Source organism: Pistacia vera, unplaced genomic scaffold (assembly GCF_008641045.1).
Source record: "Pistacia vera cultivar Batoury unplaced genomic scaffold, PisVer_v2 Contig675, whole genome shotgun sequence".
NCBI classification, from domain to species: Eukaryota; Viridiplantae; Streptophyta; class Magnoliopsida; order Sapindales; family Anacardiaceae; genus Pistacia; species Pistacia vera.
In genome coordinates this window covers 81,183-96,235 of record NW_022196529.1, presented here as the reverse complement: position 1 = coordinate 96,235, position 15,053 = coordinate 81,183, and the positions used below count along the sequence as shown (strand labels likewise).

The following is a 15,053-nucleotide window of genomic DNA, read 5'->3' as shown; positions in this document are numbered from 1 at the left end:
AGGAAAAGTTATTATTTGTCTTAAGCTTTATTTTGAAGTAGATGGTTGTTCTTAATCGCTGATTTAAGTTGTTTGAACCTGGAAATAATTGGGTTGAAGTCTAATTTTCAATAGAAACATAAACAAGCCAACACACAAGTCACTGAGAAGCCATGGGGGAAGATGATTCTAACCCAAAAGATGGAACTTTAAGCAAATTGGAGGTGGAAGATGACAATTTTACGAAGGATGGGACCGTAGATTTCAGGGGAAATCCAGCTAATAAGAAGGAAACTGGAACCTGGAAGGCCTGCCCCTTCATTTTAGGTACTCGTTATTTATATTTATGATACTGAATCTGGTTGAGGAAAGAATATGCTAACAAGTTTTAGCTTTTGATTGACAGGAAATGAGTGTGCTGAAAGATTGGCTTACTATGGGATGGGTACTAATCTGGTGCTGTACTTCAAGCATTGTCTAAAACTGAGCAGTGCTAATGCTACTAAAACCAATTCGGACTGGGGTGGAACATGCTACATCACACCATTGATTGGGGCATTTCTAGCTGATGCATATCTCGGCCGATTTTGGACAATTGCCATTTTCTCAATCATTTATGTTTTTGTAAGTTTGACTCAACTGACACTAGCATCTTGCTGCTTAGATACTTAAAACTCTTCTGGTTGTTCGACATTAAGTTGAATGAATTTAGTTTCAACTAATTAAAATGACTCCAAGAAATATGATTAGAAACGAACATGTTTTGCCTCTATCGTTTCATATTGTTGGATGCATATTTAATCAAATTAATCGGGTCTTAGAATTATTTTTAGTAAATAAGTTCTCCTAATGTTTGAACCTGAGCTTTAGTAGCAAGCTTTTTTTTAATCTATGTTATTAGTAAACAATGGAAGTTTTGATTTCACAGGGGATGACATTCCTAACATTGACAGCATCAGTACCTGGGCTAAAGCCAACATGTGATACATACGGTAATTGCCATGCAACAGAAGCACAAAAGGCAGCATGCTATGTGGCACTCTACATGATAGCACTCGGCACTGGTGGGATTAAGCCTTGTGTCTCATCATATGGAGCAGATCAGTTTGATGATGCTGATGAGGTTGAGAAGAAGCACAAGGGCTCTTTCTTCAACTGGTTTTATTTTTCGATCAATATTGGTGCTCTTGTTGCTGCTTCCTTGCTTGTCTGGATACAAGATAATGTGGGTTGGGGATTGGGTTTCGGAATTCCAGCAGTAGCCATGGCAATTGCTGTTATAACTTTCTTTTCAGGTAGTCGATTGTACAGGAACCAAAAACCTGGAGGCAGCCCTCTCACTCGTCTCTGTCAGGTGGTGGTGGCATCCATAAAGAAATATCAAGTTGAAGTACCAGCTGATAAGTCTCTTTTATATGAGACTACTGATGCAGAGTCCAGTATCACTGGAAGCCGCAAGCTCGATCACACCAATGATTTTAGGTTTGTTTCTGGACTGATTACATATATCAAACACTTGAATAGACTAGAAGCAGATGCTGGTTTCCTGTTGGTGTCATTTGCTTTTTCAGATGTACCAAGTAGTAATCTAGTCCTGCGTAAAAGAAGCAAACAAAAGTAACATTTTTTGCATGTTTTGAATTTCAGTTTCTTTGACAAGGCAGCAGTGGAGACACAATCAGACCACATTAAGGGTTCAGTAAGCCCATGGAGACTCTGCACAGTGACCCAAGTTGAGGAGCTAAAAGCTATCATAAGATTGCTTCCTGTATGGGCCACTGGTATTATCTTTGCTACTGTTTACAGTCAGATGAACAATTTATTTACTTTGCAAGGTGATAAAATGAATACACACATTGGGAATTCTAGCTTCGAGATCCCACCTGCATCACTTTCCATCTTTGACACTCTTAGTGTCATCTTTTGGGTTCCAATCTATGACCTAATCATTGTGCCTGTCGCAAGAAAATTCACAGGTCACAAGAATGGCCTAACTCAACTGCAAAGAATGGGCACTGGCCTCTTTATATCCATATTTGCGATGGTGTCAGCCGCAGTTCTAGAGTTCATAAGACTTCGGATGGTGAGAAGACATAACTACTATGAACTTGATGAAATGCCATTGTCAATTTTCTGGCAAGTTCCCCAATATTTCCTCATAGGGTGTGCAGAAGTCTTCACATTTATCGGGCAGTTGGAATTTTTCTATGAACAAGCTCCTGATGCTATGAGGAGTTTATGCTCTGCTCTCTCACTCACCACAGTCGCGCTTGGGAACTACTTGAGCTCATTGCTTGTAACCATTGTTACTGCTATAACAGCAACCAGTGGGAAGTATGGATGGATACCGGATAACTTAAATCATGGTCACATTGATTACTTCTTCTTGCTCTTGGCAGTGCTGAGTGTGTTAAACCTGGGAGTTTTTATATTTGTGTCAAAGTGGTATACATATAAAAAGCCAGTGGGTACTCTTCGTTGATAGTATATCCGGTTCCACTCCATAGTGAAAAACTGATTGTAAATAACTTAAGTCTGTTTAAAGAGTCTGCTGCAAAGAAATCAATCTCTTTAAATTTGGAGTCTTTAAATGATGTAACAGTAATAAAGTATATGTTCAAAATTAAAGCAAATCATTACCATTGTATATTATGATAACAGTTCTTGATACTTATGACTCTATTAAGAACAAATACTTGAATTAATATCTACAACAGGTAGAGCAATATAGTAATATACATTAAAAAGTACATTTGTGGTGGCAAAAAAATCAGGGTTGAAGTGGGTTTATGTCAGAAGTATCAATCAGAGTTTAGAAAGCTTTATGTCATCTAGGAGCTATCACGTCATCCAAGACAGAAAAAATATTGTTGTCATCAACTTGATAGATTCAAGTTTTGTCTATGAGTGAATAAAGCCACACACTTATCTAAGCCCTACGTGATTTAAGGATATCTCCTATGTAATCAGCCATAAAAATAAGATAAATTATACGGTACTTATCTACTTGTAGACTTATAATCATTACCTTAAACTTTTCTATTATAAATAAAGATTCTTACTCTCATTTTTAGGACTTATAATCATTATCTTAAACTTTTCTATATAATAAAGGATTCTTACTCTCATTTTTTAATTCTGATAGCAAAAACTATGGCTGTTTGTTCACATTTTGTGTTTTTGGGAAAAGTTTTTTGAAAAAATTAAAAAAAAAGTTGAATTAGGCGGGTTTACGATGTAGGATTTACAAATTATAAAATCCCTATTTGTTTTTTTACAAAACACCCCTTATAATAAAACATTAAAGTTAACAAAAACACCTTCAATCTACCCTCAAATACGGACAGCCGGCCACCACCGCCGAGGGTGGCTAGAGTCACCGTAACAAAACATTAAATATTTAGGGGTATTTAATTGAATTAACAAATTTAGGGGGTTTAAAAAATATTGAATAAAGTTAATATATTGTGAGTTTTTAGGTATTTTACTGTTTAACTTTTTGAGAATACAAAAGTAGTATTCCCATTCTAACTCTGTCTCAGCTCACTTTACGTGATCCGATGGTAATATCTCGTATATACAAAAACAATAAAGGTAGGATTCGTATATCAAAAAACACATGTCAATAGTTAATGTCAATCAATAATCCATAATTTAAAAAGTTACCTGACATCTGAATTTGTCGGTACGTAAGAGTTAATGAATTTTGTCGGTATGTAAGAGTTAATAAATGCTGCTTGTTTTTTATTTTGTCCATGACTTTTTGCTCCAAGAAAGTTATGGGTTGATATAACTACGGGAAAACAATAAGCAGAACAAAGACACAAGGTTAAATTTCAAAACGCGTCAAACGTACTTAGTTTGCGCAATCCACAAGTAATTAACAGTAGAGGATGTGACAAAACCGTTTTATATTGAAACTGGGATTAATTGTAGTTAGTAAATTTACGTTTTATATGCCAATTATACACTCAACTATATAATTCATAATAAAATATAAATTTTTGTATTCTATAACACAGTTAAATTATATACAATATATATCTTAGCCTATATTACACATATAATTCATTATAATTTAACCGTATTTTTAAAAAAATTTTTATTATTTACTAAGTCAAAACGATATTATTTAAATGTAATTTGATCGAAAAAACATCTTTTTATACTCGACCTCTTTTTACCCAAAGCAACGTCAAGATCTCTTTTCGGCGTCTCTCCTTCTCTTTTCTGCGCCCGCTTCCTCTCTCCTCCTGTTTTTGTGGCGCCCTTCTTTCTTTTGGCGCCCCTCTTTCTTTTTCTCTTTTTTGTGCCCTTTTTTTTCTTTTTCTCTTTTTAAGACTGAATTTTTATAAATATATTTTCTAACATTTATCATATCATTTCCGTAAAATTTGTACCATTTTTTTTTACCGTAACCATATTTACTAACTATATTCAGTACAGAAGCTCTAAAGGGATGATATCATTCAGATTTGTCTAATGAACAAAACAATCAGCGAAAACATTTTCTCTCTCTTACTTTATGCGAACTCAGTCCATCATGTATGATATGGTCCAAACGTCACGTAGAAGCACAATCGATTTATACATTGATAGCATAGTTTTCCATATAATAACTGTGACGAAGTAATGAAATTTGATTCACAATCTCTCTCTCTCTCTCCTCTCTCTCTCTCTCTCTCTCTATATTTATATATATATTGGGGATAAAGCAGCTTAGTTTGAGCTAAGCATAAAACTGAAGCAGCCAAACTCTTAGATTATTGCTCTCAGTATCTACACCTAGCTGGTTCATTCACAGATGGGGTAAAGTCCTTTTATTTCAAGGTATTTGAATTTAGAAGAAGCATTTGAAGTTGCCTGCACTTTCTCTAGATGTTTATGTTTTCTTCAACACGCATTCAATTTTAGTAAGAGAGTTGTTTGAATGGATCTAAAGTAGTTTTTTTTTTTTTTTTTGAACTTGTAGCTCTAACTTGAAGTTGTTTGCTTGCCCTGGATTGTGACTTGTAGCTATTGACAAAGAATTATTGTTCTTATCTGGTGCATTCCATTCACATATCCCTTTCTCTTCCCTATTATAAGTCAAACTCTTTAAGCACACTTTCCTAGTTCTTGCTACTTTTTTCCACATTGAGATTACTGTTGGGTCCAATTTTTGTGGCTGTGAATCTATGCGTTGATTGATTACTGAATTGTGGTGGCGGTATGTGTGGCTATTAGTACTTGAGCAAGATCTGCTCCTTTCCTTTACAGACTTTACTTCTAGACAAACAGCTTCCTGGATGCATCGCATAAACCTGTGAAGGATCCGGTTAGATGATTTCGGTCTTCACAATTAGTTCTTTGTGTGTGAGTGGGTGGTCTCTTTGGAAGTATTATTTCTGGAACTTTAATTTTTGTATTAAATGCTTTTCCATGTCAAGGTTGTGGAATATGTTAATTCCTTCAAATTCTATTTAGTTCACATCATATCCTCTCTTGACTGGTATTGACATGCTATAGCTTTCACATTAGATTGATTTCTTGGTTCTGATTCTTGATGTCCAGACATACAGTCCCAGTAGCAGGAAAAAAGTCTTATTCAGAATTCTGAACATTTTTTTTTTCCTTTTGTTTGCTTCAACTAGAGCAATAATCCATGCTTATCAATTTTTTTTCCAGTCTATCCGTAACAGAAAATTGCTAGAAATAAGTAAAAACTGCATTAATGGGTTTCTGTTCAAGTACTTCTATATCTATGACATTCTCATCTTTTTGGATAAAGTGAACGGACGAACAGTTCTTTCTGTAGGGTACTAATAGTGCATCCTCAAGTTTTGCAGTTTCAGAGTAGATCCCCAGATAGAAAGTAAGCAAGTATATATAACTATTTTAAAGCAACTGATTTCCTGGTTCTTGTTACTTCCACTTGAAGATTACTGTTGGGTCCATTTTTGTGGCTGTGAATCTGTGCGTTGATTGATATCTGAATTGTGGTGTCGGTAGGGTGTGCTATTAGTACTTGAGCAAGATCTGCTCCTTTCCTTTTCAGACTTTACTTCTGAGACAAACAGCTTCTGGATGCATCACAAAACTTGTGAAGGATCAGGTTAGATGATTTCCGGTCTTTCGCAATTAGTTATTGTGTGTTTGAGTGGGTGGTCTCTTTGGAAGTATTATTTCTGGAACTTTAAATTCCTTCAAATTCTATTTATTTCATCATCATATACATCTTCTTGACTGGCATTGATATCCTACAGCTTTCACATTAGATTGCATTTCTTGGTTCTGATTCCTGATGTCGGACTTATAGTCCCAGTAGCAGGAAAAAAGTCTTCTTCTAAAATTCTGAATTTATTTTTGCCTTCGGTTAAGCAAACTATGCCAACTGTTTGCTTCAATTAGAGCAAATAACACCTGCTTATCAATTTCTTCCAGTCCATCCATAACAGAAAATTGTTAGCAGCAAGTAAAACTGCATTAGGAGGCTTCTGTTCAAGTACTCTCTATGACATTCCTTCTTTTGGATAAAGTGAACGGACTAACAGTTCTTCTGTAGGGTACTAATAGTGCATCCTCAAGTTTTGCAGTTTCAGAGTAGATCCCCAGATAGAAAGTAAGCAAGTATATATAAACTATTTTAAAGCCATGGAAAGACATACTTACACGAAGGATGGGACAATAGACTACAAAGGAAATCCGGCCAACAAAGACACTGGAACTTGGAAGGCCTGCCCTACATTCTAGGTATCTGTACTTAGTCATCTTGTAACAGAACTGCTGATCTGATCATAAATTAAGATGTTCATAAGTCTTAACTTTAATCAACAGGAACTGAGTGCTGTGAAAGATTGGCATACTATGGAATGAGCACCAACCTTGTACTTTATTTCAAGCATCGTTTAAATCAGCATAACCAACTGCTGCCAATAATGTCTCAAATTGGGGTGGAACATGCTATATTACCCCGCTAATTGGAGCATTTCTAGCTGATGCTTATCTGGAAGATATTGGACGATTGCTTTTTCTCAAGTATTTATGTAATTGTAAGTTTCACTCACATTGAACTCAAATATTTTTAGTTTACGCTCATATTTAAGTTATTTAACTGGGTGAAGCTATAACTGTGTTTCATAATTTAATAGGGATCTCAGAATATGCTTTTCCACTGTGTTCTATGTCTAAATACTACAATGTTTCATTTTCACACAGGGAATGACTCTTTTGACACTCTCAGCATCTGTTTCTGGCCTTAAGCCAACTTGTTATACAAAAGAGAAGTGTCATGCAACAGATCCACAAAGCGCAGTGGGCTTCACAGCACTTTACCTGATTGCTCTAGGCACTGGAGGGATTAAGCCTTGTGTCTCATCATATGGGGCTGATCAATTTGATGATGCTGACGATTCTGAAGAAGAGCAAGAGTTCTTTCTTCAATTGGTTCTATTTCTCTATCAACATTGGTGCTCTATTGCAGGTTCTTTGCTGGTATGGATACAAGATAATGTGGCTGGGGTGGGGTTTCGGAATCCCAGCAGTGGCCATGGCAATAGCAGTGCTGGAGCTTCTTTTCAGGTACTCGGCTTTACAGGAACCAAAAACCTGGAGGCAGCCCTCTCACACGCATCTGTCAGGTTTGGGGTGGCATCATTTAGGAACTACCAAGTTAAGTTCCTGAAGACAAGTCCTGTTGTATGAGACTGCAGATGCAGAATCCAATATCAGAGGAAGTCCAAGCTTGATCACACAAATGATCTTCGGTTAGATCACAACTTCCTACTTGAAAGAGTCAGTATGCATTTGCTTACATATTTGTTCAAATGGAAAGTTATGATGCTTTTTAACCAATGCAAATGGTTGGCCCTTGTATCAGAAACTCTTCTGTTGTTCTTAATCTGCAGTTTCTTCATAAGGCAGCAGCAGTGGAAACACGATCTGATGTACTAAGGGCAGATACAACCCATGGAAACTCTGCACTGTGACTCAAGTTGAAGATGAAAAGCTATCATACGACTGCTCCCAATATGGGCCACTGGTATCATCATCTCAACAGTGTATCAGATGGGAACCTTATTTGTATTGCAGGGTCAGCTATGGATACTCGCATTGGCTCCTCTAGCTTCAAGTCCCACCAGCATCACTCTCCATCTTTGACACCCTCATGTCATTTTTTGGGTCCAGTATATGACAGAATCATTGTCCCAGTTACCAGAAAAGTCACCGTCACAAAATGGCCTAACTCAGCTCCAGCGTATGGGCATTGGCCTCTTCATATCCATATTTGCCATGATAGCTGCAGCAACATTAGAATAGTAAGACTTGGAATTGTGAGGAGACACAATTATTATGAGCTTGAGGAAGTTCCCATTTCATATTTTTGGCAAGTTCCACAGTATTTCATTATAGGATGTGCAGAAGTGTTCACATTCATTGGACAACTGGAGTTCTTCTATGAACAAGCACCAGACGCCATGAAGCCTGAGCCAGCACTCTCCTGACGACTAATGCATTAGGGAACTACTTGAGCACTTTGCTTGTAACAATTGTGACCCGTATAAGTACCAAAATGGAAAGCTTGGATGGATACCAGATAATCTGAACTATGGCCACCTCGATTACTTCTTCTGCTATTGGCAGTGCTGAGTGTGCTAAATTTAGGTGCTTTTCTCTTGGTGCAAAGGTACACATATAAAGGCCAGTGGGAACTCTGCGTTGATCAAATATCTAAGCTTCTAACTCTGGTAATTGAAGCAGCATTTCGTAAAGGGTTAAAGATATAGGTCCCTCAGGATGAATGTGTGTTCTTAAAAATTGTAATAGTAAGTATGAATAGTACTCAAACAAGGATAGCAATTGCGCCAAAATTACTTGCTTTTTCTATTAGTTCAAGATCATAAACATTAAAATTATTTTATTAATATCTAATCCATTCCAGTAATGTAAATAATCTTAGAAGGCCAGTTCAGCTGATTGTAAATAAGTTCAGTCTGTTCAAACACTTCTGCTCTAAGAAAGCTATCTGTTTAATATGGGTGAAAGCATGTTCAATTTTGAAACGCAAACCATTCTGGGGCCAAACAGATAAAGCATTTTTAAGGTTGTAAATTTGTTTTTGATAGCCTGTGCAGAAGGTCCAAAGGGATCATCACATCATTCAAGTTGTCCAAGCAGAAACAGTCTGATATGGCCCATATGTTGGGTAGATGCATAACCCCAGTCCCAATTCATTCATGGATACATAGTTTATCATACATATTGTGAGTTTGACATAATAACCATTGATTCCCAGTCTTATACAGATAATTGTCGGCAAAGCAGCCAAACCTTTGGTCATTATCTGAACACAAGTTTGTCCCATTCACAGATAGGTTAAATCCCCTTTTGTTTCAAGGTATTCGAATTTAAGCAGCATTTGAAGTTGCCTGTACATCTTCTCGCTCCTTATATTTTATGTTCTCTTCAAAAACTGCATTCATGTTGCAGGATAATTGTTCTTTGGATCTTGATATAGTTCTCTCTTTAACATTCACTCTTGCTTATATGTATATATTGTCTTTGCAAAACTGTCTTCTACATATTAAAGCAAAACTCAAGCTCACATATCATGAAGGTCCAACCTTAGATTCTCCATTTCTAACAAGGTTGAAATTTATTTTTGCCTTGGATGTGACTTGTGCTTATTTACAAAAAATATTGTTCTTATCTGCATGTGCCTTACTATTCAGACTTTTTAAGCAACTCATCTACTGTTACTTTTTCTACACTGAAGATTACAGTAGAGTTATATATTTGTGGCTGTGAAGCTATGATTAAAAGATAATACTAAATCATGGTGAATCTAGTGTGTGCTATTAGTACTCGAGCAAGATTTGCTCATTTTCTTTACAGACTTCTGAGACAAACTGCTTCCTGTGCATCACATAAACTGTGAAGGATTAGGTAGACGGTTTCCAGTCTTGCTCAATCAGTTCTAGTTATGACTGTGACTGTACCTCCTTTGAAAATTTTCTGAAAATTATTTTTAGGAATTGTTTTTTCTATTTCAAGGTAGTGAAATATCTTAGTCCCTTCAAAGACCTGCCCATGTGTTTGCCAGGTTTCTAACTTCTATGACATCTACCATTTTGGGTAAAGTGAATGGTGTAACAGTTGTTTTTGTAGTATACTATAGCTTAGTTTTGCAGTTTTAGAGTATATTTCCAAAGAGTATAAGCAAGCATAGCTATGGAAAAGATGCTACTTACACGAAGGATGGGACAGTAGTACCGCGGAAATCTGTCCCACAAGAAGGAAACTGGAACTTGGAAGGCCTGCCCCTACATCTAGGACTGTACTTAGACATCTTGTAAAAAACTGCTGAATCTGAAATGAAAATTTAGATGTTCATGAGTTTTAGCATAATCAAACAGGACCGAGTGTGGTGAAAGATTGGCATACTATGGGATGAGCTCCAACCTTGTTCTTTATTTCAAGCATCGTTTAAATCAGCATAATACAAGTGCTGCTAATAATGTCTCAAATTGGGGTGGAACATGCTACATTACACCTTTAATTGGAGCTTTTCTACTGATGCTTATCTGGAAGATATTGGACGTTGCCTGTTTCTCAAGCATTTATGTGATTGTAAGTTTCACTCACATTGAACACAAATCTTTGGTAGCTTACACCCATATTTTAACTTGGTGAAGTGTTAAACTATGCTTAATAACTACTTTGAGGAATTCAGAATATGCTTCTCACTCTGTTAAATGTGTACTTGCTAAAATTTTCATATCACACAGGGAATGACTCTGTTGACACTATCAGCATCTGTTTCTGGCCTCAAGCCAACATGTTATGCAAAGATAAGTGTCAAGCAACAGATACACAAGCGCAGTGTGCTTCATAGCACTTTACCAGATAGCTCTAGGAGCTGGAGGGATTCAGCCTGTGTCTCATCATACGGAGCTGATCAGTTTGATGTGCTGACGATTCTGAGAAGAAAGCAAGAGTTCTTTCTTCAATTGGTTCTATTTCTCGATCAACATTGGTGCTCTTCTTCTTTTTCTTTGCTGGTATGGATACAAGATAATGTGGGCTTCGGATGGGTTTCGGTATCTCAGCAGTGGCCATGGCATAGCAGTGCTGAGCTTCTTTTCAGGTACTCGGCTTTACAGGAACCAAAAACCTGGAGGCAGCCCTCTCACACGCATCTGTCAGGTTGTGGTGGCATCATTTAGGAAGTACAAAGTTATAGTTCCAGCAGACAGATCTCTCTTGTATGAGACTGCAAATGCAGAATCCAATATCAAAGGAAGCCGCAAGCTTGATCACACAAATGATCTTGGTTGTGCTCAACTTCCTACTTGAAAGTAAATCAGAGTCGAAAGCAAGAAATTAGGGAATTAATATTTACTACTTTCTTCAGTATGCATTAGCTTAGAAATTTGTTCAAATGGAAACATTGATGATGCTTCTTTCTTATTCAAATTATTAGCCCTTGTTTCAGTCACCCTTCTATTGTTCGTAATCTGCAGTTTCTTCGATAAGGCAGCAGTGGAGACACAATCTGATCATGCTAAGTGCACAAACAACCCATGGAACTCTGCACTGTGACTCAAGTTGAAGAAACGAAAGCTATTATACGTTTGCTCCCAATATGGGCCTCTGGAATCATCTTTTCCACAGTGTATAATCAGATGGGAACTTTATTTATATTGCAGGGTGCATCTATGGATACTCGTGTTGGTTCCTCTAGCTTCAAGATCCCACCGGCATCACTTTCCTCTTGACATCCTCAGTGTCATCTTTTGGGTCCCAGTATAGACAGAATCATTGTCCCAGTTACCAGAAAAGTCCACCGTCACAAAAATGGCCTAACTCAGCTCCAGCGATGGGCATTGGCCTCTTCATATCCATATTTGCCATGATACTGCAGCAACATTAGAAATAGTAAGACTTGGAATTGTGAGGAGACACATTATTACGAGCTTGAGGAAGTTCCCATTTCAATATTTTGGCAAGTTCCACGTATTTCATTATAGGATGTGCAGAAGTGTTCACATTCATTGGACAACTGGAGTTCTTCTATGAACAAGCGCCAGACGCCATGAGAAGCCTGAGCTCAGCACTCTCTCTGACAACTAATGCATTAGGGAACTACTTGAGCTCTTTGCTTGTAAACATTGTGACCCGTATAAGTACCAGAAATGGAAAGCTTGGATGGATACCAGATAATCTGAACTATGGCCACCTCGATTACTTCTTCTGGCTATTGGCAATGCTGAGTGTGCTAAATTTAGGTGCTTTCTCTTGGTTCAAGGTGGTATACATATAAAAGGCCAGTGGGAACTCTGCGTTGATCATTTATATCCCAGCTTGTACAAGTCTTCACTACTTCTCTGAGACTCTGAAGTTAACGACGGGAGAAATCCTCTAATGACCACCCTATTAGCAATCGAGGAGAATTGATCTCTTGAATAATACATTCAAGAGTCTTTATCGTCTCACCCAGCCACCCAAGGGTTGTTTGAGTCCAAAATTAATTTTTTAAATTCATTTATTTCAAGATCATAAACCTAAAAGTATTTATTTAATTCATAATTTATATCCAATCTCAATTATATATAGTGGGATTGAATGTTATTTATTTTTTATTTTTTTACCAAGTAAATTTTTTTATTTTTCTTCTATTTATTTAAATTTTATTAAAGTAAAGGGTCATCGGCCCAAAACTGCCAAGATAGCGGCCCAGATCTTCATCAATTACCTGTCACATTACATTTTAGAAACTCTAAAGCCTCTGCGCTGAATTTGGCCATAGTCGTCTTATCAAGCCATCGTACCACAAATTTGATCAACAAATTTCATCTCCATACAAAATGGTTCGCAAGGGATTTCAACAAGCCAAAACAGGTAAAACCCAGAACGCAACAATCTTGAAAATGTCCTATACTTGATTATTTCTACGCATTGGTTTATTTTAGGAAGTGGCCTCCTAACTGTTCGATAAAATGTCTGAATCAAAAACTGTGAAACTTTTCAGGTTTTGAATTGCTGAAGTCATTCGATGCCAACAAGTATTTGAAGAAAATAGGCTTAGGTAGAGAAGACTATCACTTCTGGAAGCAAGTTGGCAAGGCTCTACTGTGCACCTACACGCTATTTGGTGTTGCGTGGGTCTTCAACGAGACTTCACCACTGGGTTGGTGGACGCTTAAGCCTAGACCAAAGGAAGAGAAAGAGTTAGCCCATCTCTACGAGAGGCTGCAGTTTCCGTACCCAGGTGACACAGAAGCGATGGAGGAGTTTATAAGAAAGGGTGGCATGATTGGGTCTGTTTTTGGACCAAAAGGAAACATTGAATCTGAGAGGGAAGTGAATAACTATCAAAAGATGTTGCAGGACCAAAAGTTTAATCAAGAAACTCAAAAATTGTGGCTCAGGATGAGGAATGAGGTCATTCAAGAGCTTCAAGAGCAGGGATATGATGTTGAATGAGTGTTTTTTATCCCATGATTTGAATGCCCTGAAATGTTTGATTTTAGATTTTTGAGGTTTTTGAGCTGATAATTCTGTATCAATCTCTGGTTTATAAAGAACAATACAAAAGAGAATTAAGAACTTCTTGTTGCAGTACAAACATTCCTGGTTGGCTTAGCTTACTCTTTCTTCCAAATATTTTTTAACATTGTTAGATCAACAAATATGAACGGTTTATAATATTAAACTAAGTAATCATTTTCTAGTGTGGATTTTATTATCTGCATCAATATTCTGAAAACCGGATCGGACCGTCTGGTCAGACCAATTCGATTGGGAGCCGACGGTATCTCTGGTCTGGTATCTTCTAAAAACTAGCATTTTTAGTTAAATCAGATTGAGCCACGGTTGGATCGGTGGAATAGTGTCGAGTCGCGGTCCAATTGCAACTCAATCCCGTTAGATTCCAGCATCGCTTGACGGAGAAAACACCACCATTCGACTTGATAGCATCTCCATGGCAAAACCTATCTATTTTCAGTGGCCGTCGTCCAGCCTTCTTCGCTCGCCGTCCACCTAAAGTTCATGCGACCGTCGGACTTCATTCTTGATTCCGACAATTTCCGACGCCGATGGAACTCCCTAACACTACCATCAGATACGTCGGAACCTATACATCAAAAGCCCCATGATTCCAACTTCGATTGGCCGTCGATCGTCGCTGCCGCCACCACTCACCAGTCTCTTCGCGCGACAGGGGTGTTTTAGACAGATTTCAAACCTTAAAGGAGTATTATATGGGTGTTTTTGATGAATTTCAAACATTTAGGGACTAACAAATAATTTTATAGAATACGGTCCAACCGACCGATCAAACAGGTCAAACTAAAAACCGGACCCTTGAACGGGTCATAGTCTGGTCTAGTTTTCGAAACATTGATCTGCATTATAAAAGTATGTGGATTAACGCTAGTAGGGTGATGACCAGAGTTCTTATCCGACCTATAGTTCCATAGTCCCGAAAGATCAGTTGAGATTCGTATAAACTGGTCTGGATACATCTGATCGTCGAAAAAAAAAAAAGTACGCGGATCAATAACTAGTTTCTAGTTAATTACTTTCAGATAATAATTAACTGTAATTCTGGCACTGTCGATTTGAATATAAGATCTGCAGCGGGTATATATATATAATGAACCATATCCAAAACTGAGTGCTTTTTATTTGCCAACTTGATTCCTTGAAATTGGATATGGTTTTCTATTATAGCAACTGAAGGAAACTGAACTCACAACCGCTTCTCTATATATAACCATTAATTAAGGAATCAAGCAGCACAGGCTACAAAATTTATTAAGGGTAGAGAAAAAGATGCCACTTCAGGGAGCAGTAGTTTGCAGAGCTATGGGATCCTATGCAGAAATTTCAATTGAATTGTTTAAGACAAGTAGTAAAATAATTCAGCGGACAAGCAATTATTGGCAAATTGTCCCTGGACATATTAAAGGATCCAATGCCAGATCTTACAGAGAGCCTCCTCATAACAGCTAAAAGTAAACGTTAACCAGTAATAAAGTGGAGTAACCGTGGCAGGCTCTTGCTGAAATTATCAAGAGTCCAGAATAATA

General features: G+C 37.4%; 2 protein-coding genes and 2 pseudogenes across 2 annotated transcripts; all 4 read left to right on the top strand.

The window, feature by feature from the left end:
* LOC116113209 (protein NRT1/ PTR FAMILY 8.1-like) lies at nt 1-2,558 on the top strand. Its single transcript, XM_031399362.1, has 4 exons — nt 1-306; nt 386-603; nt 908-1,461; nt 1,627-2,558. Exons 1-4 carry the CDS (start codon nt 153-155, stop codon nt 2,459-2,461), a joined length of 1,761 nt encoding a protein of 586 aa, XP_031255222.1. The 5' UTR covers nt 1-152; the 3' UTR covers nt 2,462-2,558.
* A 3,072-nt stretch (nt 2,559-5,630) lies between these two features.
* On the top strand, nt 5,631-8,840 carry LOC116113210 (annotated as a pseudogene).
* Nucleotides 8,841-9,940: 1,100 nt separating this feature from the next.
* On the top strand, nt 9,941-12,482 carry LOC116113212 (annotated as a pseudogene).
* Nucleotides 12,483-12,648: 166 nt separating this feature from the next.
* LOC116113221 lies at nt 12,649-13,585 on the top strand. Its single transcript, XM_031399373.1, has 2 exons — nt 12,649-12,858; nt 12,989-13,585. Exons 1-2 carry the CDS (start codon nt 12,825-12,827, stop codon nt 13,441-13,443), a joined length of 489 nt encoding a protein of 162 aa, XP_031255233.1. The 5' UTR covers nt 12,649-12,824; the 3' UTR covers nt 13,444-13,585.
* Nucleotides 13,586-15,053: the final 1,468 nt, after the last annotated feature.

What these genes read in the sequence shown, in the direction of transcription:
- LOC116113209 (XM_031399362.1), top strand. Translation starts at nt 153, where the DNA reads ATGGGGGAAGATGATTCTAACCCAAAAGATGGAACTTTAAGCAAATTG. An exon ending in TCTCAATCATTTATGTTTTT is followed by an intron (nt 604 to 907) that starts GTAAGTTTGACT and finishes TTGATTTCACAG; the next exon opens with GGGATGACATTCCTAACATT. An exon ending in GATCACACCAATGATTTTAG is followed by an intron (nt 1,462 to 1,626) that starts GTTTGTTTCTGG and finishes TTTGAATTTCAG; the next exon opens with TTTCTTTGACAAGGCAGCAG.
- LOC116113221 (XM_031399373.1), top strand. Translation starts at nt 12,825, where the DNA reads ATGGTTCGCAAGGGATTTCAACAAGCCAAAACAG. An exon ending in ATTTCAACAAGCCAAAACAG is followed by an intron (nt 12,859 to 12,988) that starts GTAAAACCCAGA and finishes GAAACTTTTCAG; the next exon opens with GTTTTGAATTGCTGAAGTCA.